Raw genomic sequence first — 23,366 nt, 5'->3', positions numbered from 1 at the left:
TAATTGTGGCACAGATCTGTCTCTGCATTTGAATAGAACACCTTTGATCCTGCCTGATAATTATTTCTCGTGTAAGTGTATTGTCTGAACGGAGGGGGGCAGTGCTGCAACATTTAGATGAGGACCAGTCTAAAGAAAAATGTTTGGGACTTCAGGGTTTGATTATTATCACAGTGGCAATTGTTAACACCACCAACACAACTGGAATAATAGTTCGTTGTCTTCCCGCCTATGAAAAACCCTCAGTGGTCTCTCACTATGCGGACATTTTTTTTGTTTGTTTTATGTACCTGAGGTTTTAAAAATGGCAAAGAAAGAAAAATGGGATCAAAGATTGACAGACACATTTAGAGCCGTTTAAAATCAAATATTATTAACAATTTAAAAACTATTTAACGGGATTTTTAAATTATAAAATGAATTGACATTAGGTTTTTGCTCTTTAACTGAATGGCAGTGTAATGAAGGATCACTGCAGGTTGAGGATTTGTCCAGACAGGTAGAATCCACACAGCACTGGAAGAATCCATCGCCCAAATGACGCGTTAATTACTTTGTGGAAATTAAATCATAAAGTATTTATATTAGAAATATACACCACATGAGCGCATTGACAAATGTTTTAAATTAGATTTTGACACAAGGCCACATCTTAAAGTCAGACGCTTGGGTCCTAGTTGATGTTCTTATGTAAGTTACCTAACAAATTAAACCTCAATATTATACAATTCACTAGTTTTACTAGAACAGCCACTGTCATCCACAGTCTGTCCATCTATTTATACCCTCCCCACCTTAATACGGACAGCCCTCCACAGCTGCGAGTACGTTCAGAGTCACAGCCTGGGTCAGTGGGGAGGGAGCGCCGAGCCGAGGAAGGGCAGCGTCACCACTCCTGCTAACTTCACAGTGTCTGTGAGTACACGTGTGTGGCGTCATTTTGTATGAAAACCCTTTTTTTGGGGGGGGGGGGGGGCACAGTTATGCGTTAGCGTAGTTTAATTTGAATATTTGACCATATTTCGTGGTCGTTGACCAACTTCGGAAGCTCTGGATGTGCACTGGACGTGGAGCTGCTCGGTTACAGCTTTGGGCTTTTGTCACTTTGGGAATCTTGCGAGTTAAACGTTTAATCCACTGTGTTTAAGAAAAAAGAAAAGAAGTGAAGTCAGACGATTTTTGTAGTTGAACGTTTTTTCGGGTGACACGCATGTTTTACGCACAATTATGGTACACATTACGCTCGAGGGAAAGTGCAAGAACCTTTAATTTTACTACCTTCAATTTGTGACCGTGTGATTTCAGCACATTTAATTGTAACTTTCATCATCTCTTTAAGGTTTCTATTTCTACTGGGTATGAGGTTAGTTAGCCTACAATGTCCTTTGTTGTCTGTATATTCCAACTAGTACCAAGGATTTAATTTTATCAAAGACGTTTTCTATTTTGGATACTTGATAAATATTTGTTAAATAAATACATCTAGTTTGCTCTACAAAAACCATACAGAAGCTCAGACGCATCACCTGTTAATGTGCTACATCCTGCTGGGAGCTGAGGATTGGATTATGGTGAGTACAGGAGGAGAGAGAGGTGCTGCTCTGCATTCACGTCTCTGATGTAGAGATCAAACACACTGTTGTCTAGAATTGCTGATGCCAATTTCACTCATTGCCTTTTTTACTATAGACCCGTCCATATTCATAGTTTATTGGATGGGCACCATTTACAGTGTTTAAAAAAGGGCTCCTGGACTCTGTCCTTGAATTATAGTTCTCTGTAGGGGGTCTGGGCAGGTGTTATTGGACTGTAGCGTTTGCCTGGCTGGCCCTTTTAATCTGGGTCCTGGACACAGAAGTCATCTTGTTATGTAACCTCATCGTCATATCTGCAACTTGAATAAAGGTGACCTAATAGAACCAACAACTACCCTGTAAATATAATACACTGAGTATTGGTCTAATGTCATGTGGAAAGACCTATGAGGAAGTCATAGGTGGAAGATTTGAATTTATAAGCTCAGCTCAGCAGTCATGGCCTGTTTTTGTAGCATTTTTAATCTTCAGATCTGAGACGGTAGGTAAAGAATGATCTTGTATTCATATCCACAGGTTTTATTTCAGAGCCAGTGTCATTGGATTCGAAGCCCATGATCCTTTTTGAGCCTCGGTGGCATTTCCCCCTTCCATTTGTCAATCCTCCAGCATGCCTTTTGCTCTTTACAAGTCTGGCTACTGTCAAGTTTTATTCTTGTTCAGCCACAAAAAAACATAGTGTGGGGCCAGTAAGACTGGATAAGCTTTGCTAGTGCTCTCTGCAGGTTTAGGTTGGTTGGTTAGTGTTTTTGGTGGATGCACGTGTATACGTATTATGAAGTGGCTACACACGTATAGAACACAGCAGTAAGCTTATTGTCTTGTAGAGGGATAATTGCATCTTACAGTTCAGCTCATTAAAGCTCTCTGCACTTTCCTGCTGCTAAAGTCTGCTATTGTGGCCTTGTGTGTCTTCAATTTGACTGGAAATCTGTGGATATTTTGGGTGTTTCTAAAAGACCATAAGTACATCTGAAAAGTAGTATTAGAGAGATTCTAAAATGTTCTATGTTTGATTTAATCTGCATCTATTTCAATTGCTTACCCATTATGTCTCTCTAGCAATCTAATAGTAGGAGCAAAAAACGATTAAAATATATGTAAAGGTTGAACCTTTTTATTGAGTGAACCCTTCTGCCACTACAACCATTCAGTCCTCCAGTGGATCCATCTGCTGTACTAAGTCCATGGCTCACGTCTCTTTGTTCTGGATCCATTGTGCTTCCTGCATCAGGAATGCTGACATCCACAGTTTTAGGAAGCACACAGATACTTATGCAAACACACATTTGTTTGTACACATTTTGTGAGCTCACTCATATGCTCAAGCCTTTGCCAACATAGCTTATGGTTAGCTGCTGTCTTTAATTGCAATATTTGGCATATAAGGGCTTTTTATATATGGTTTAAAGCCTCAGGGTTTGATAATGTTATCTCATCCCAGGCAACCAGGTCACCACCTGTTGCTTGGGAACTTTATGTGTATATAAACAAATTTGAAACCATAACTAATCTAATTTGGCCTGTGTGTGTTTGTGTGAAGAGATGACATCCTTTGTATTGGCATACAAGCATTAAAGTGGCTCTGCAGCCCGTGAAACATAAAAACACCTACTTGTTCTGCAAAAAAAAAAAAAAAGACTCGGTGCCATTAAGACCTGAACCAAGAGATGGGCTGAGTTGCTTTGGTGTTGAGTTTCCATGCAAGGGGAGATTCCTGCATGGCACTGCAGGCTGGTGCGGCTTATCTTACATAGACTCAAACAAGAGAGGGCATAAATGAAGGATGTACTCTTAGGATGTTCTGAAAAATTATATAATTGATGTTGTCAGTGATGTTCGTAAGAAGACTTGCAGAATAATAACAGACAGTGAGTAATGTGCATTTCTTTTGTTTTTATCCATTTCAGGTGAAACCTCTCACTCACTGATGTACATATTGGATTGAAGCCTCTGACTGGTGGACTCAGAACAGCAAATCAGGAAGGCTTGGGGGCCAATGGAATCTGAATTTCATTAAAGAAAAGATTGGCACTTGCATTTTGCCTTAACTGAAAAGTGGAGAAAAAAAAACTTTTCATTTCTAAGTACCTCTAATGGACATGGACAGTATGGAGAACCCAGTTCTTGAACCCAGATCAGAGCGGATTGCCCGCTACAAGGCTGAGAGAAGGCGAGAACTGGCTGAACGTTATGGGAATGCGGAAGAGCTTCCTTCCAAGTGGGTGAGGAGAGATGGGAAAGAGGTGCATGACCCAGCGGCACAAGCCCATAGAAGGATGTTGAACTCAGATGGCCTCTGTGAAAGACTTAACAGCAGAACGCAAGGGGTTACAAATGGATTAGAGACAGACACTCATGCAGAGTCAAACTACCTGAGGAGGTGAGTCATGTCTAGAAGTGAATGATGACTTCACTAAGGGTGTAGATTGAACCCAGTGGATCAATGCCAAACCCTCAGGGCTGATAATTAGTTACAAAAAGTAGTCATGGTTATGACATGGTGCCTTCTTGCAGCTGGAAACTCCCCCGTTTAGTGTACAGGGATGTACAATCTGTTCAAAGAATGGATTGAATTGTAAAATGTCTACGCAAAGCTCTGGGGGGGACAGATTTGTAAAAATAATAGCATAGAGACGGCGTCTATAGTATATGTCCTTGCTGTTAGAGCCCTGCTGTGGAAGGGAGCAGGTGCTGTGGGTCTAATTATTCCAAACACAAATAAAGCAACAGACTGGTTCATAACCCTGATGACACCTGCTTCACTGTTTTTTCAGCCTGACATAAACTCCTAGTTTAGGCCTTGTCCCAAAATAGTGAACAGTGCAACCATACACTGTATGACAATGTGTTAAGACATTTAATATAGATTTTTCTTTGCATTTGACAGCAGAAAAGCTTCAAGATTTCTGAAGTCTGCAATGTGAATCCTATCTATTTACAATCTAAACTGGTCACCTAGTTTTCAAAGTTAGATCTGCTTCACTCCAGTTCTGGATCCTTGAGTTATTCTTAGCTAGTTGTCCTGTAGCCTTTTGTTACTAAATACAACTCTAGATGTCTAAATCAACAGGTCCCAGCAGGGAGTTTTAAAGTCAGTCTGATTCTTCCCCTGCATCTAAAAACTTGACTGTTGTCCGGATGCTTTCTGTTAAAGCTGTAAAAACAGAACAAACACTGACCGTCACACTCAAAGAAACATTCATATTAGATAAAAAAAAAATTCCACCACTTGTGTTGCACATGTTTAGACAAGATTTGATGGAAAGCATCAATATGATAGTTGGTTTCTGAGAGCATTACTCAACCCACGTTCCCCACCTCCTTCCCTCCCTTGCATCCTCACCTCCTTCCCCTAACTCCCACCCTCTCCAGCCAGGGTTCCCAAGACTCTGCCAGCAAGCTAAGTGCGGAGGGACCCCTCGTCCCTCTTGGGCTCGATGCGCCGCAACTCCAAACTCGGGTGTCGGTGGGCCAGTTGAGAAGTGTCCTTCTACAGCAGACTGGCAATGGAGTGCAGCCTGACAAAGTGTAGGGTCACCTGCATGTGTGTGATCCACTCTGTCACTATGAGACTAGGTACATGTGTAGCTGCAATATTTTCCTCACCTCAACATTGTCTTCCCCTTTCCTCTTCCTACTCTGTATGTGTTTATGGACAGCAGCTGCCCTGATGATGGGCAAGCCATGTCCTCACTGGACTTGGCTATGAGCCCGAGTTCTGAGGGAGTCCCACGACGCACCCGACGTTACCTCCCCGGGGGGTCAGGTGGGGGTCGTAAGACCAGTGAACGCTTCAGGACTCAGCCGATCACAGCCAACGAAATGGAAGAGAGCAGCGGGTAGGAGCCCAGCGGAGTTGCTGTTTGTTGTGATATGTTGACTATTTTCAAAGTTATGCATTAGATGCATCTTTATTAGATGCGTAACGAGAACTAATCGGCAGACTTGCAAATGAATGACATATCAACATAGTGCATTAAACCATATAGGAAACAGTAATTTAGATTTTTCTTTTACTTATGACTTTCATATTTCTGTTAGAGCTAAAAATTGTGGACCTCACAAATAAAATACACTCACATTTTTAGTTGTGGCAGGTGCAGCGCCTTTGCATAAAAGTCCATGGGCGGAGTGGTTTGCATGTCTCCTGTCATGACCTCCATAGTGTTTCACCAGTGAGAATGCAAATATGACACATTATCTTGATTGTCTGACTATTAAGACTTTAGACTTTTTGTATTGTGAGCTTGAAGCAGGATCCATAAAAGATCTCACAGGGGATGAAGATCATCTCCCTGTTTATAGTTCACCTGGTGACCTCACCCTTTGCCTTTTTCTAGGCTGCTGGACCCAGAGGAACAGGGGAACCTTAAAGGTAAACTGTCTCTCCAGGTTTCTCACCAGGCTGATATCCTATATTTATTATTTAGATGCAGACAGCTTAACTTTTGTCTGTGATGCTGTGACTTGTGGAACATAAAGTATGATCATAGTTGCATAATACCAGTAACCACTAACGACCCAATAATGTAAAATCGTAATGTTGTCAGGTAAGATCTTTCTCAGTCAGTCATTAGATCTTACATGGGATATAAATGTTGACAGAGAGACATGAGTATCAAGAATGTAAAACCTTCTCTGCACATGTTGCTTTAGAAATTAAATATTTGGAGGGTGCTTGCAGCTTGAATAGAAGCCTCCATAAACTGATTAAATAGCAGGTTATATTTTTAGGATTGCAGTGTTTAATCTTCTTAATGATGACAGTTTTATACCCCACAAAACCATGTAAACAGCGTAGCAATGCAAAGTTAGTCCAGTCTTAAGTTCACCATTTAAATGATTACGAGCAAGTTTTCATTAAGAGTGATGCAAGAATTTTCACCACAACTACAGGAACAAGTAGTCTGTGTACTTTTTTCTGTCTGCTATTATGCAGTATATTAACTTAGCAAATACAACATAATTTAAAGATTCACATTAAGCTCAGTTTTCAAAGGTGTAGATGTTTCATGTATTATTTTTATTAACAAACTGTCAGGGATGTATGTGCATTTTTGTTTTTATTTGATTAGTAGTTTAGCTTGTGCAGCTCAGTGATCTCGATAGTGCGTTCTTTCAGTCAGGCCTAAGGTGGCACGTGGTGTCACATGGTATCGTATTGTGTCCTCATAGATGACTTGTTTGCTCTTTGTGTTAGTTCCAGTGTCCCAGCTCTCTTAGCCAGCCATGACTGAGAAACAGGAGTTACTTATCAATATGTAAATAGACTAGTAGATTATATTTATTAAAAAAAAAAAAAAAAAAAAAAGGTAAAGTTTGCATCCCCTTTAATGCCATTTCCAGTGTAAGTGGATGCAAATTTAACTCTAAACCCAACATAATAACTGCACATTTCTCTAAAACAAATGTTTGTTTTTCAAAAGTACCCAAAATGGTCAAGGAGTGTATAAATACAATTTATTGTAATATAATAAATGATTAAATAGAAAACAATTACAATTACAACAATTAAATTATTTTAGTTTGAAATTTCACCTAAGTTATATTTGAGTAAAAAGTAACTTTTAGCTGAGATGTTGTGGAGTAGATGTTGGGATTATTCTTAATCAAAGCCTACTGCATTACTACCACTTTTCTACTACTGGTAAATCTAAAAATTATGTGATTTCTCATACACCTCAGGCAATACCTGACAGATTGCCATGTTCATTTTCAAATCGGATTATTTGTGTCTCTTTTCTTGCAGCTGATGTGAAAATTGATGACAGAGCCAAAATGAGTGTGGCAGCCAAGATGTCTTTGTTTAAAGTAAGTCTCATCACTGAAACAGGGTCTTTTTGCTATTCAGGAATTGCTTAATTTTCCTGCTGAGGGCTGTTTGTGCTAAAAACCATTCAGTGTGGAGATTCTGACTTGGCTGTATCTAATGTTATGGAGGTATGCATTTGTGTATTGTCATAGGTGATTAATAAAAAAAGGTTTTCTGACAGGCCGAGTTGATGTAATGACGTCCAATCTAACAAAACTCTCTACCAATATAATCATTACAAAGTGGAATCTAATCTGTAATAAAACCCCCATCCTTGACTGGTGAAAAGCAGATGAGAAATATAATAAACAGCTAAAGAGAAAACTTCACTTGTCATTGACTGTCCCGTCAGCTGCTCACCTTACAGTGTGACACATGGTGAGCCAGCGCTGAGCACACAGAACACAACCTGATCATGTTGGGGCAATATTAATGGTCAAACAGGTGCACAGTTTAGTTTGATACTAAAGTGAGTTTGCTATACTTACACGATTCAATAAGACCAAATTTATAGTGTAATAAGTGCATAACAAAATAGCCCTGAAGCCCTTTGTGCTTCCTCTTCTGTGTAGAGACAATGTGAATTTCCTCCTCAACAGTTATAATTTCTTATATGCATTTAAGCTTCTGCACAGTTTTAGCCCTGAAGCATCAAGAACTGAGACTGTGCCAGACACTGTATTGCTATTAACAGCAGCTGTGTTATAATTAGCCTGCTGCTCTGTAGAGACGGGGTTAAAGTAACTGAAGCCAGCAGAGCTCTGGTTACACTGTGACCTGTTGGGCTGGCGATCTGTCCATTGAGCCAAGATGCTCCACCTTATAACTAGCTGCTTTATTCACCAGCTCTCTTACCCACTTCCCCTCACCCCCTCTGTCCCAACAAATAGAACAGGAGACATCAGGAGAGGTGGGTTTTACTGCCATTTCTGTGGTCTCCTTTTATTACTAATTGAGCAGGCGGAGGCTGCTGCTTGTGTTTGTTATATTAACCTGAATGTTGAAGTCCAACTCTAATAATGACGCGTCACATTCTGATATTATTGTCCCCCCTTTCTCCTCTGTAGGAGCTGGAGAAGTCTGCAGCTCCTGAGGCCTCGGCCTTCCTGAAGCCTCGCTCAGGCAGCATTTGTCACGAACGCAGGGTGCGACGTGGCAACGACCATCGCTTTCTAACTCAGCCAATCACCTGTGAGGAAATGGGGACAATCAGGTGGGCTGTGTGGGGGAATTGTTAGGGCTTCATTACTGTGTCGGATTCAGTTATAGTAATACACATGTATAGAACCATGTTGGTCACATGGGCATTTGGTTACACTGCAAATCTTTACTGTACCAGGACCCTGACTGTATTTTATACATACTATTTTAGACTTTTACTACAAAAGGGCTGTTCAGTGGGGTCACATGTTTTAAGTGCGGTTGGATTATGTGTTTTTCCTCTACAACCAAAATTCATAAACCTTTTTAAAAACGGAATATATAGTTTGAGTTAAATCAAAAAGATTTAGCAAAAATTTCTAAAACTAGTGAAAATAAAGAAAAGGTTGTTCACTGTTATCAGCTGTAAATACATACTCATTTAAAATGGCAGTAAGTATTTAAAGCAGCAGGTCTCCAGTAGCTTCCAGTCTGTTGGTTCAAACACCTCCAACTGGTTAAAAGGTAAATGGGAGGGGTTATGACTAAAAATATAGATCTTCTACTCCGAGGATTTTTTTTATTTTTTTTGTTTTCCCCTCAGGTTCAGAGCTACATTTTGCTTTGTTTATACTGGGTTATTTTACCTGTTAGGAAAACACAATAGAAATTTAAATAAAATAAATTATGAATGAACTGTTACAGAATGTAAAGAGTCAAATGTTAGAGGTTGGAAGCAACAGACAACAAATATAAAGTTCCATTTAAAAACAAAAAGGCTCAGTAATTTAGTATTTTATAGCTTTATTTAAATGTAATTTCCTTTTGTTGTGTTCTATTCTTAGCCATGGTTTTTGTAAATGAATTGGGCTTGGACTGAATCAAAATAACCGTGTGTGTGTGTTGGGATGACTGTCCAATAGTTTACCTCAATGATATGTTGTGAATTGTTTTTGCGCAATAATTAGCCATCTGTTGACGAAACAATTGGATGTTTCAGGATTTGATTAAGACAAGTTGCATATTCCGTTTTTTCTTCCCCCCCCCATCAGCAGTGCTTCTAAACCAGTATCACCAGTGGAGGCAGAGTCAGTGCAGGCTGACTCAGCAGAAGATGGTGATGAGAGCTGCAAGCTCAGTATGAGTGAGAAATTGGCCCTCTTCAATAAACTGTCTCTGCCAGGGAGGCAGGGTGTCGGCCATGCTGATGGGCCCCCCGAGAGGCGAAGGCAGAAGGGGGCTCGGTATCGCACACAGCCCATCACTGTGGAGGAAGTCACACTGGTGAATAGGAAGAACAAAAACAAAACAGTCAATGTATTTATATCACTAGTGTTATACTCAAAAAATGCATTTAACATTACTTTAACAGTATGATTTCTCTTTTCTCGTTAGATGATGTGTTTATAAATTAAACTGTGCTGTTTATCTCATTCTCTGCCTCTGTCCAGCTCCAGAAAGGTCCAGTACAGCTTCCGGCCTTCTGTTTGTCCTCTCATCTGTCCGACCGACAGCAGGCCCTGTCTGTCAATCTAAAACCCAGTGAAGTACGTCTGTCCCAGTCAAAACCAGATGCCGATGTTGGACCCGGGGAGCACAGTGCTGCTCAGCAGGGCCTGCAGCGCTACAACTCTGAGCCAGGCTTGAAAGGAATCCTGAAGAAGAGCCAGTCTGGAGGCTCAGAGTGGAGCAGAGCAGAGGGCAGTCAGATGGATACATCCTTCAGCCGTGAACAGAACGGTGGAGGTTGTGGAGATGCAGCGTTACAGGGGAGGAAGGAGGTAACAGAGAAACAGGACATTTCTGCACCACCGCGGAGACAGAGACGTGAGGCTTCAGGTGTGGAGGGAGGCACGCTGACTGCTGCTCCCTGGAGGCAGAGAACCCGAAACAGGAAGGATATCAGCGCCTCTGCACCAACAAGGGACTTGTTGGAGCAGCATGCTCCTCTAGAAGAGAGGCTTTGTCAAACAGAGCCACAGGGCCACAGCCCAGATACTGCTGGGAGAGTTCAGTAAGTAATGGGCATTAGCTGAAAAATGGCTTGGTGTTAGAGTTTCAATATGATGCTCTGAAGTATGCATGAATGTGTTTTATGTATAATGATGAAAATAAATAATTGTAATAATAGTAAAAAATATCAAATATACATATCTCACCAGTAGGACTATTGGTCAGAAACAGTTTTAGTATGACTCCTCTACTGGAATACATTTTTGTTTTGTAATATTCTAAAAGATTGTATGATTTCTTTATGATCTGCCCCAAAGGCAACAGGATGAGAGAGAGAAAGCAAGAAGGATAAATGAAGAAACCAAAGCCACAGGACATATACAGGTCACCTTGGCAGATGGCTCCACTCAACTGCAGATCACAACAAACACAAGCAGCAGTAAGGTAGGAATAAAAACTAATGAGAATCTCAGATAACCAAAGAGTAGCTCCAGAATGAGAACTGTCTCTAAGTGGTAGCACCCTCTGTAAGGGTTTACAGTGAAACAGCACACAGCAAAAAGCACTTGTATTTAACAAGTCCTGTAGTCTCATACAATTAGCACTGACAGATTCAAGGTGTGGTCTTGATCCCAAGGCGTTTATCCCTCAGTGATGTCACCCTCCAAGTATATGATAGGAATGGTTTTTTGTTCAATTTGTTCATGCTTAATATAGGAAAAAATAATGTAGCGCACGGATCTCCAATGCGCTATGTTATATGTAAATGCACCAAAAACAAAAAGATATTTCTCTCAAACAGGGAAATATGTTAAATTATGGAAAAAAGTAGAGCTTAAAATACATAAACAAATAATAAAATAAAATGATAATAAACTATGTATTTTTCTGAAATGGGGATTGAGGGGGGAAACTCTTCAATAAAAAAAACCTGGAAAACCTGGAAATAAGTTTTTTAGTGCTGCAGTGGCCTCATTTCCCTCTTTGTATCTGTAAAACACCAGGGAGTTTATATCACATCATATCAGTGGTGTCAAGAATATTGTCATTGACATTGAATATTGAATTGGTATCATTAAAACATTTCTAAATCAAAAACCAATTAGAATTGAACCTGAAATTGAACTCTTTGAAAAAAGAAGCATAGAATTTTGTGCTTCATTTTGAGGTTATTGGGTTTGCTCTTCCATCCATTGCTAAATGTAGAAGGAGAAAAGTCTGGTGGTTAGATTTGAGGTTTTGTCATTCCAGAGAAACCAGATATAGCATCCCTTAGGAATAGCGCTCGGAATTTGGTATGTGCTAAATGGGAATATGTCCAGGGTAGTTAGTGGGGCGATTTTGACTGTCTCACAATGCCATGTGAAATGTAAACACACTGATCCTTGTGGGTAAAAGTTGACCTTTTTATGAACTTTTGGATTTAGGTGCACAGTGGTGTGTGTGTGTGTGTGTGTGTGTGTGTGTGTGTTTATGTGCGTCCCCGTGTGTGTACATTTTAACCTGCTTCCATTTAAATAAATGTATATTTCTAGCGCATTATTACTTCCTGTTCATTATTTTTGAGCTATTCCCTGTTTTACCTGGCATCTTTAGGAAGCCACAGAAAACGTTCATACTGAAAGCGTCACCCCTCAGTGCTGGGTAAGTGTCTTTAAATTCTATACCAAAATGCTAATGCTTCTAAATCTTCATTATGAAAGTCTGCATTTTTTAGACTAATTTTTAAATGGCTGTAGCTCCTATCTCCTAATCCTTCCTCTCTCCCAGGAGCCCGTCTTTGCCTCTGTCTATTCTAGCAGCAGCACACCTCAGTATATCATGTGTTTCAATCAGGTACCTGTAATTGTGTGAGCCAATGCATGGCAGGGAAATTGTTGTTTTTTTTGGTTTGCAGTGTTTTGTATGCTGTAGAAACCCTTTTTTTTTTTTTTTTTTTTTTTTTTCATTGCACACATTCTGGTGTATGTGATTTTTACAGCTGATGTGTGACCTGCTAACACGTCAACTTTGCAGTGTCTCTTGCTGAAGATGATGCTTTTCCTAAAGTAATACATTGCAGCTAATTTCTTTTTTCCTCATTCTGCTCGTTTGACTTGACTGATTTGATGTTAACAGCTTTAACTTTCTTTTATTTGTAAGAACAATGCACAGTAATCTACAAATTGTCATAAATCTGCCAGGGTTAACCAGTAATTAAGACAGTCCACACATGCAGTCTGTATTTATAGATACATATCTGTCCTACACTAAAGAATTCACCTGTAACCTTGTTGTCCATGTATTCTGTTTAATTACATCCTTAGACAAATTTGTCCTTTGAAGCCCAAGAAGTCTCGTCTCCCACCAAGAACCACATTGAACCTCAGTGGAGACACAGGGTGACGCCTGGCATTTTTTAATAACCTTTTCATGTTTTTGATTTGTAAATCTGTATAAGATCTCAAAAAGATGTGTTTCTCTGGCTGTGCAGAATAAGGGAGCTGAAGACAGTCAGTGTCAGGTGGACAAAGCTGAAGATGTGAATCTATGGCAGGAAAACGATGAGCAGGGGACTGGTCATATGTCCAAAAGCGGTGAGTTTACTTGACCTGATTTCCCGATGTAGTTTCCTGGGATTGTGTTGGTCTTTCTGATGCTGTTTCTATGTTTTGTCATTTCTTAGGTCTTGGATCTCCTGAATCAGTTCAAAATAACACAGATAACAAGAGACACTCCAGTGAGGCTCCGACATGCACAGATGCTGGTCAGCAAACATTAGTCCATGTACAAAGCTCTGTGTTGAGACTCAGTGTGTGTTTTCTTACTTGCTTTAACAAAGAGAAATCTCCATCCAGCCTTTGATACAATGTCAATTAAAAATATGAACTGCCTCTGTCTGCAGCAGCTCCACAGAACTCCTCAGAAACTGCAAAGTTTCCTCAAGAGTTGAAGGAGGAGATGCCTGCTGATCAATCAGACACATCCGACATGTGTCTCTGCAGCGATCAGTCCCTTCCCTCTGCCTGTGCCCACCCATCCTATGGAGACGTTGCTGCTACTGAGAGTGAGCAGGACCTGGATGTCCTCTGCCAGAACAACACACCCATGTAAGCCTGGTTTTACAGCAGATTGTAAGATTATTGGATTTTGTTATAGAGATATAGTTTATGCATTGTGGTGTGTAACAAAATCAAAATATATCATACACTTATATGGACGAAATTGTTGGTACTCTTCAATGAAAATAGAAAAACCGTAATACGTAATTTTAAATATTACATACGTTTTTTTACTTTTTTACAACAATGAAGATGTGACACTAATTAACTTGAAACCCTTTAAATATGACGATAATCCAGTTGTTTTTTTTTTTTTTTTTTTTACTATTAAATCTTTTTGTGCAATTACATTTGTTGAGAGAGTACCAACAGTTTCATCTATGTCTATCTATACATTAATATCAGATGAGCGCAATCACAGGTTTATAAGGATGATCATAAAATTTGACTTTTGAGCCAAAACTTCCACAAGCAATTACTGCTCTGGAATTAATATAAGTATAGTAAAAGTAAAATAAGTATTTCTAATTTTTATTAACTTTTGACTCCTGAATATTTCTTTGTACAGAATTTCTTTTGTACAAGAAGTAAATTTACTCTATGTCCATTTCTCAAACACTTAACTGGAAACAGTATTCACTGTGCGAGTATTGTGTATGTTTCCTCAACTTCTGAGCTGTACAGCAGACATCTGCTGGTGACTTAGTGGCTTAAAACAACTTAAACTACTTGGAGCTAAACTGTAAACTCAACTGTGGGATTGAGAGCAAAATTTTATAATTACTAGAATTTTCACAATTCATGTTTAGTCAAATATAGACCAGCAATAAAGTGCATGAACAATTTGTCATATGTGTGGTACAGACTGACTTCAGCAGTAGCGGAACACAGGCGGTCAGTGCGTCCGTCCCGTCGCACTCAGGGCTCCAGAAACCCTCTGAGGGCTCTTGCAGCCAGAGAGGACATCAGGCAGGACTACATGGGAGACGGGGTCAACACAGCTGCTGAGGAGGGGATCCAAACAGAGAATCGTGAGTTGATTTTTTTTTTTTTTTTTTTTTTTTTTTTTTTAATTTATATTGCTTTTCTTTTTGTTGCTCTGGTGTCTCATCTTGTGTTTGTTCCTCTTTACAGAGTCTAAGAACTCCTCCATTGCAGATTCACATCCAGCCATATCAAAGGACTTCATCTCTTTTTCAGATCCTTCAAATGCATCTCATCCTCCCTTCAGCAGTCTGATGCTCATTCACATCAAAGGTCAGAAAACAGTGTATAGTATTCATCTGTGTGAGTATGTGTCAGTATGATGATCTGTTAAATTAACTACTTCCTGTGGTGACAGGTAGGCGGCATGTCCAGGTGCGTCTGGTGGAGCCTTCAGTGAGGTCGCTCAACAGTGGAGACTGCTTCCTGCTGGTGACTCCAGAGCATTGCATCCTGTGGAACGGAGAATTTGCCAATGAACAAGAGAAAACCAAGGTACCAATTGTGATTATTTAAACAATGTGCACACACAAAGGGGAAAAAAACCCCTATCTTAATAACCCATGTTTTCAAACATTCTTTTACTTCAAATGACCATATTCCTGTTGTGGATTTAAAAACTGTTGCTTGGCTTTCAGGCCTCCGAGCTTGCATCATTCATCCAGAGCCAGAGAGATCTCGGCTGTAAGGCCTCCCAGGTCGTCCACCTGGAGGAGGGGCTGAACTCTGAGAGCAGCCTGGCTGCAGACTTTTGGAAACTTCTAGGAGGAAGGACACAGTACAGAGGTTAGATGTAAAAATACTGTTTTAAATTATTGTTTTATTAAAGATGTAGTATTACACCCTTTTTCTAAGAATTTGTTTTGGTTAAGAATTTGCTTCAAAACTTAATGCAGAGAGGTGCTGACAAAGCCTCCAGGAAGAGAGACTTTTACTGAACTGAAGTGCCAACAGTTCAGAGAAACTTGCTTAAAAAAAGTTTAAGTGAGGCTCACTCTTCTAACCAATCGGATATTTCAGACAATGATACCTGAAGAGTTTTAAGCTTTCTTATAGTAGAATAGCATAATGTGACAGGAAGATTGAGGGCTGGGTGGACTGAACTGCAGGTTTGCTTCTCGCTACAGGAGCTGGTGCACCAGAGGAGGATGAGCTCTATGATCAGGGTGTGGTGGAATCCAACTGTGTGTACAGGCTGGTGGAGAACAGACTGGTGCCCCACGAACAAGCCTGGGCCTCCATCCCCTCCATCTCTCTGCTGGGCTCCACTGAGGTGTAATGCCTCTTCTGCACTCTTTATTTGTTGTTGTTGACTTTGTGGAATTTTAAATTGTGCTGTTTCTCGAATGTGTGATTGCATTGTAGAGCTATTAAATTGCCTGTGCACTTATGTGTGTCCAGGCTCTGGTGTTTGATTTTGGCAGTGAGGTGTACCTCTGGCATGGACAGAATGTTTCCTTCAACAGGAGAAACGTTGCTCTCCAGCTGACTCACCAGGTGTGGGTCGGAGCTTACGACTACAGCAACTGTCGAGTCAACCCACTGGATCCCACACAGTGTAACCCCAGTATACAACTGTAAGTTCACACTGCAGGCAATGCAATGAGTAAAGCTTTTAGTCAGCACTTGACAATGAAAAAGAAAAGCAGATATTGGAAACAACAGTGAACAAGTACTCACCACAGCTATTAAACAAAACCAAAGCGATGGGTGTAACTTTATATTGTTTGCAGGATTTTTCTTTGTGTAGTTTAAAGTTTATTGCACATAGAGAGAGTCTGCTGTAGGTCTTTAGTACAGTATGTAAACTCAAGAGAAACCGCTTATAATTCCAAACTGCACATAGAGAAAACCCAACATATTGCATTGCATCCACACGACATGCTGTAAAGTCCCAACATGCTGGTATTAAGTCCACACACTGATGTGCCACAGCTGGTAAAAGACAACGGTTTACAAATCCAAATAAGCGGCCAAGAACCACGAGTAATTATTATTATTTCCAAAGACCACATTTGGGATTCTGAATGGATCTTAATGTTCATCTACATCAAACTGGTTGTGCATGAAAAATAATGCAAGTTGAAGCATTAAGATTTCTGTTAATTAGAATGATGGAGCCTGGACCACGCCATGAAAAACAGACCCATACAAATTTGTGTTTACTATTTTATTTTGTTTGTTTGTCTATTGTGTGGTAAATCCCTTGTGTTATTTAATGCATCATTTTGTATTGTTCCATCTATTACATTAGTACAACTAATACATACAACCAGAAAACGTGGATGTGTAAGAACAGACATTATGGAGAAAACCAAACAGGAAATATTAAAATAGTAGCATATTGTAGTTGGCAATAACAAAGCATGTTTTTTAGGACCCAAAAAATGAGCAAACACAGAAAATGACACAATTGATATGAGAAACTTGGATGTTTTGTACACACACATCGTTCCATTGGGATTGTGTATAGATGTAATTAATCATGTTCCTCTATTCATGTCCCACAGCGCTTATTTTAAATTCGCATTAATTCACCAGTGTGTGTTGAAAATTGTGTTTTCTGTTGGTTGTAGGACATTTGCTGACTAACCTTTCCTTTTCCTCTCAGGAGGGGAGAGGGTCGTCCCTGCTGGGCATTGTTAGGCGTTCTCTCAGAGCACAGTGAGACGGCTCTATTCAGAGAGAAGTTTCTGGACTGGACAGGCAGGAATGACAGAAGTGAGGAAGCTGCCTTAATGACAAATGAGACACAGGTTTGTCTTATATAATGAACAAGAGACCAGCATCAATTCAATGGTAAATCCATGTTGGACAAACAGGAGCTTGTGTATTAGACCTTTTCATTGGTACTTTGCACTTCTTAGAGTGAGGGGACATGTGAAAAAAAGCAAAACTACTGCGTTTTGCACATACCCTTACCGATCTCATACATCTTTCCTTCCTCTCTCCTACTACAGTTATTCCCAGTTCAGCCTTCTCAGTCTGCATTGCCATCGTCAGACCTATTGGGTCCTTGTGACGCCAAAGCTCTAGTGTCAGTCCAGCCGCTTAAAAGCGACAGTGTGGTTCTAGGTGGGGTTGATGTTCAGAGAGGGTATGGAGTCATCACACTGGAGGAAGGAGGTCGCATGGAGCTGAAAACGGTCTCTGTGGACACCTGGCATGTTCAGGAGTTTGATGACAGTGAAAGTCCTGTGGAGAGTACAGGACAGCTTCATGAGGGAGACTCCTACGTCATTCGCTGGACTTACATCATCAACGCTGTTGGTCAGTGACACTCACAACTCAGACTCCTCACTTTCAATGTCTGTTGTTTTTGGTGATGTCATGAATTGCTTATTTCTATATATTAGCTATATATAGTTTCAGTCAATGGAATTTAATTGAAACCGTTTTCCTTAAATCTCTACTGAAGATAACATAAACCCTTCAGAACAAAAAGAAAACACAGCCTTTTTCTTGTGGCGGGGTCGACACTCAAGCGTCAGTGGACGTGATACTGCTGTTTTTCTGTCCATTGGGACCAACAACCATGATGAATCACAGGTAAACATTCAGTATGGGCCTTAGAACAAATAATCTATACACACACACAACAAGAACTGGTGTGGAGCTTTAAACCTGTACTCTTTACTACTAGTATTGTATAAAAGATGCTATAGAGCAGAAGACTTTTATTTGCTCAGTGTAAAGTACGCACCATGTGTTATAATTGATATTTATTTATCTATTTATTTAAAATTGGTTGCAGTTGAGTGGCTGTTTATTTTTCACGGATCTGTAGGACAAAGATCCACTACATTCAGGTTCAGTGATTTCTTCACATACACAATCATGTAGTGTAATAAAACAAATGTTAGATATACATTTATATAAATATGTATGGGCATTAACAAAGGATAAGTTTACAGTGCAAATACAGGCAAAAAAAGTAAGCACAGTGCAGTAAGCAGTAGCAGCATGTTGTGACATTTAGACCAATATGGGATGATGATGATGATAATAATAATAATAATAATAATAATAATAAAGAATGGAATGTGACTGTGAATATTATAATGTGTAAAGTTAAAGCATGACACTTAATATTAAGTAGTTGTGAGAATTTGTACAATAAGTGTACAGACAAGAGTAGTCTATTACTCTACTTGTACTCTAACCTCATCATTGAGCATATGGATCCTTATCCATATATCAACTTGAGTTTTTCTGCAAAAATGTAATGAGCATAGAAAATGCCAAATTATATTTTAACTTTTACTTTGAAGATCTATGTGCTGTTCCAGCTTTGAGTTACAAAGTCTCCAACAATTTTCTGAGATTTCTAGTGCCTCGTCATCAGGGCCAATGTTGTACTGACTGCATTTGTTGTGTTTTTGCTGCAGGTTGTTGTATCTCAGGGAGAGGAACCTCCCTCTTTCCTGCAGCTTTTCCAGGGAGGCCTGGTCATTCACAAGGGCAAACGAGAGATTGTTTCCGCTAATGCAGGTACTGTTAATTCAGAGATTAGGGCACATTTTCCCTCTAGCCACATTTTGTAGTATTAAACGTAGTTTGCTTAATGCTTTTCTCGTAGCAGAGTGGCGTCTGTTCTGTGTGCGAGGAGAGCTTCCACAGGAAGGATCTTTGTTGGAGGTGGATTGCTGCTGTGCAAATCTGCGCTCCAGGGGCTCTGTTGTCCTGCTGAACAGCCAGCAGGGTGTGCTGTATCTCTGGACTGGATGTAAAGCTCACAGCAGCATTAGAGAGGTCGGCAGGAGGGCAGTGGACCGTCTCATTCAAATGTAAGTTTCATAAACTAGATGCACATTCAAAACATTGTACAATCTAGTTAATTTATTTATTTATTTTTAACAATTTTTGTTTGCTTGTAATAGCTGTCCACCAGAGCTGGGTCTCAGCAAAAACAGCTCTGTGAAGGTGCAGGTGGTGGGAGAAGGTTCAGAGCCTGCAGACTTCTGGACAGCCCTGGGACACATGGACAGGAAGGCTTATGACTGCATGCTGCAAGGTAGAAAACAACATTTCAAATGAGAGAGGTAACGCAACCCTGAAAACTTTCAAATCTAAAGATGCAACATGTCTTCTTTTTTTTTCTTTTCAGATCCAGGAAAGTATAACTTCACACCTCGTCTCTTCCATCTGACTGCCTGCACTGGGAGCTTCCAGGCCAAAGAGCTGCTGAGCCCATGTCGGGTGCCGGGGCTCGTGATGGCAATGCCCTTTGTGCAGGAGAACCTGTATTCTGTACCACAGCCTGGTGAGAGCAGATACAAAGCTAAAATACAACACACAAAACCATGTTCTTTTTCACATTAATTTTTTGGATTCATTTACTATGTGTTTAGTAATCAATATTTAATGGGAAATAAAACCACAAAGATAAAATAATTTGAAAACTGTTGTTTAAAAACATATTTTACTAGGTGTCTTAAAAAAACTATGCTGTACATATTTCAGTTAGCTTCAACTCACTGTGGAATATATAGATTTTTTTTTTCATATTTCCATTATTTACATGTTGCTGTAAATATTTTTCTTAAAATGGAGCTTGAAGCGTCTACTTACTAGAAGGCAAGTTACTTTGCTCTGTCCTTATCTATGTATAACATTTTCTTTGTCCCCCTTTTTTTTTTTTTTTTTTTTTTTTTCCTTTCTGCCAAAAATCCCAACATTCCACAGGAAAATCAGTCTGATCACATGTTAATTCCTCTTGGTCTAATGGATCCCTTATCTGTCTTTTCTATCCTTCAGGCTTGTTCCTGCTTGACAACCGACTGGAGGTTTACTTGTGGCAGAGGGGTCAGCCTGAGCAGACAGAGAGCTCTGCTTCAGCCTGGAGCCGCTGGCATAATGAGCGGAGGTGTGCAATGGAGACGGCGCTGCAGTACTGCAAAGGTGGGAGGAAAATGACAGACGGCTTGTAATTTATACTGTTGATTGTACTGATTAAATGTAATAATGTTGCCTCTTCTACATTTCTTAGAGATTAACCCTAGAAGACCACCCCAGGCCTACCTCATTTTAGAGGGGTCTGAACCTCTCACCTTCACTAATATTTTCCCACACTGGGATAAGAGCCTGGGACCCCAGACACAGGTACAAGTGCCATGTGGTCAAATGATTTATCATCCAGAATCAAATGTAGATGGAAACATGGGGAACAATGCACTTGGGGAGTCATCAAGCTTCACAAAGAATAGATATTGTTTTGCTATTTGCCTGCTATATCATTCCCTTTAAATGTTAACTGTAATTTTTGTCAAATAGGGCTTTGTGAGCAGTGAAATTGTCAAATTGTTTATTCACTCAGTATTTATTTATCGTACAAAATTGGTATATGTTTTGATTTACAACCCCATTTAAAAGAAAGTAGTTATCACGTGAAACATAAATAAAAACAGAATGCAATGATTTGCTAATCCCATCAACCAATATTTTATTCACAATAGAACATAAACAACATATCAGATGTTGAAACTGAGACATTTTAACATTTCATGGAAAATAGTAGCTCATTTTGAATTTGATGGCAGCAACACATCTCAAAGTTGGAACAGGGGCAACAAAAGGCTGGAAAAGTAATTCCTGCAAAAAACTGGAGGAGCATTTGACAACTGATTAGGTTAATTGGCAACAGGTCATTAACATGACATGGTATAAAAAGAACATTTCAGTAAAATAATATAAAGATAGGCAGATGTTCACCAAGCTGACAACCTGCATCTAAAAACTATTTTTGAAAAATGTTCCTCAGTGTAAAATTGTGGTGATACCACCATCTACAGTATATAATATCATCTTAAGATTCACAGAATCAGGAGAACTATGAATGCATGTGATCTTTGGGGTCTTAGGTGGCACTGCATTAAAAACAGGGATGATTCTCTACTGGACATCACTGCATGGGCTCAGGAAAACTAGAAATAACTGTCTGTCAACACAGTTTGCGGTGCAATCCACAAATGTAAGTTAAAGCTGTATCATGCAAAGAAGCCATATGTGAACATGATCCAGAAACACTGCCGTGTTCTCTGGGCCAAAGCTCATTTAAAATGGTCTGAGGCAAAAAGAAAACTGTTCTGTGGTCACATGAATCAAAATTTGAAATTCTTTTTGGAAACCATGCACACTGTATCCTGCAGACTAAAGAGAAGAGGGACCCTCAGGCTTGTTATCAGTGGACAGTTCAAAAGCCTGCATCTCTGATGGTGTGGGGCTGCATTAGTGCCTATGGTGTGGACAGCTTACACATATGGAAAGGCACCATCAATGCTGAAAATTACATCGAGGTTTTAGAGCAACATATGCATGGTCTCGCAGGAGAAGAGTCCAGGTGATGAACTGGCCTGCCTGCAGTCCAGACCTTTCACCAATAGAAAACGCATCATAAAACAAAAACTCCTGCAACAAAGGCCCAGGACTCTTGAGCAGCTAGAATCGTGCGTTAGATGAGAATGCGACATTGCTCTCCTAAATCTCCAGCAACTGGTCTCCTCACTTCCCAGATGTTTACATAGTTGTTAAAAGAGAGGATGTTACACAATGGTAACAACTGCCTTGTTCCAGAATTTTTTGACATGTGTTGCTGCCATCAAATTCAAAATAACCTAATGTTTTCCATAAAATGGTAAAATGTCTTTGTCAACATCTGATGTTTATGTTCTATTGTGAATAAAATATGGATTGATGAGATTTGCAAATAATTGCATACTCTTTTACATTTTACACATTGACCCACTTTTTTTGAATTGAGGTTATAATACCATAGGTTGTCTTAATTCTGATTGATTGACCTCTGCTTCAAATCTACAACATATCTCTAATATCTCATATTTTGGAGTCTGATCATTAGTACAGTGTGTTGCTAAGAAGCAAAACTACATGTGCACTTCCCTTGCCGGTGTTTTGATATATGCTTATGTGTGTCAGGGTGATGCAGGGCAGGCTAAGCTGACCTTGGTGCAGGACGCCCTGGCGCATTTCATAAGGACCCAGTATCCTCTGGAGGAGCTGCTAAGGAGCCCTCTACCTGATGGAGTGGACCCCCAGCACCTGGAGGTCTACCTGTCTGAACAGGACTTCCAGGTATTGACTAATGGAGGAACTGCAGTGGCATGCAGTTTTGTCCTTCAACCAGGAGACTGCAGTGTTCACCAGACTTTGCAAATGAAAAGAGATGCTCTTATGTTTATAGTCTGAGGATTAATCCTGAGAAGAAATTCAGTTCAAACTTTAAATTTATTTACTGTTTATACATTTCTACATTATTTCCACCATAAATAAATCACTGCAATTATGTTTCAGACTATTCTGGAAATGAAAAGAGATGAATATGCCTCGCTCCCAACCTGGAAGCAAATTGATCTGAAGAAAAGCAAAGGGTTGCTTTACTAGACAGCAAAGGAATATGGAAGCTGACACTTTGCTTCTGCAGCAGGGACTTGGCAGGGGGGGTATAACCCCCATGTTGCACAACAAACTGCTCACAATGGATTATTATTATTATTATTATTATTATTATTATTATTATTTTTTTTTTTTTAAAGGGAAAAAAAATCACCTTTATTTATGTCAAATTAGTATGAGTGTGTGGACTTGTTATTGGAAATACATTACTCTGTAGCTACTGTCCAGAGAAAAAGCAAAACACATTTTGCTATAAAACCTCATTATCTGTACAAATAAATGGAAAGCTAGAAAGAAAAGGTGAGTAGAAGTGAAAGAACATCAGTAACAAAATGTGGGCTAGGATTGAAAAAGTAAGAGTGCTTAAGTACAAACAGACAAATGCTAATAAACAAAAAAAAAAAACAAACAAAAAAAAGGAAAGCT

At 39.7% G+C, this 23,366-nt stretch overlaps 1 protein-coding gene across 8 annotated transcripts; it reads left to right on the top strand.

Moving 5' to 3' along the window:
• The first annotated feature begins 820 nt into the window (after window positions 1-820).
• Window positions 821-23,358, top strand: svilc (supervillin c). 8 transcript variants are annotated; one of them, XM_067478002.1, is made up of 33 exons: window positions 821-915; window positions 3,506-3,978; window positions 4,971-5,126; window positions 5,261-5,437; window positions 5,939-5,973; window positions 7,348-7,409; window positions 8,478-8,623; window positions 9,606-9,834; window positions 10,002-10,564; window positions 10,821-10,947; window positions 12,100-12,147; window positions 12,274-12,339; window positions 12,810-12,884; window positions 12,977-13,079; window positions 13,169-13,249; window positions 13,388-13,592; window positions 14,409-14,575; window positions 14,679-14,801; window positions 14,887-15,023; window positions 15,167-15,314; window positions 15,656-15,801; window positions 15,930-16,105; window positions 17,140-17,284; window positions 17,489-17,798; window positions 17,947-18,077; window positions 18,917-19,019; window positions 19,108-19,315; window positions 19,409-19,542; window positions 19,636-19,791; window positions 20,286-20,429; window positions 20,518-20,630; window positions 22,464-22,619; window positions 22,839-23,358. In XM_067478002.1, exons 2-33 carry the CDS (start codon window positions 3,692-3,694, stop codon window positions 22,926-22,928), a joined length of 4,947 nt encoding a protein of 1,648 aa, XP_067334103.1. In that variant the 5' UTR covers window positions 821-915; window positions 3,506-3,691; the 3' UTR covers window positions 22,929-23,358. The 8 variants fall into 8 exon arrangements, with proteins under 8 accessions (XP_067334103.1, XP_067334100.1, XP_067334102.1 ...); XM_067477999.1 differs by having other exon boundaries at window positions 9,606-9,867; XM_067478001.1 differs by having other exon boundaries at window positions 9,603-9,834.
• The last annotated feature ends 8 nt before the right edge of the window (window positions 23,359-23,366 follow it).

Source organism: Channa argus, chromosome 15 (assembly GCF_033026475.1).
Source record: "Channa argus isolate prfri chromosome 15, Channa argus male v1.0, whole genome shotgun sequence".
NCBI lineage: Eukaryota > Metazoa > Chordata > Actinopteri > Anabantiformes > Channidae > Channa > Channa argus.
The sequence above is the reverse complement of the archived record's forward strand: the minus strand, read 5'-3'. Positions and strand labels throughout refer to the sequence as shown.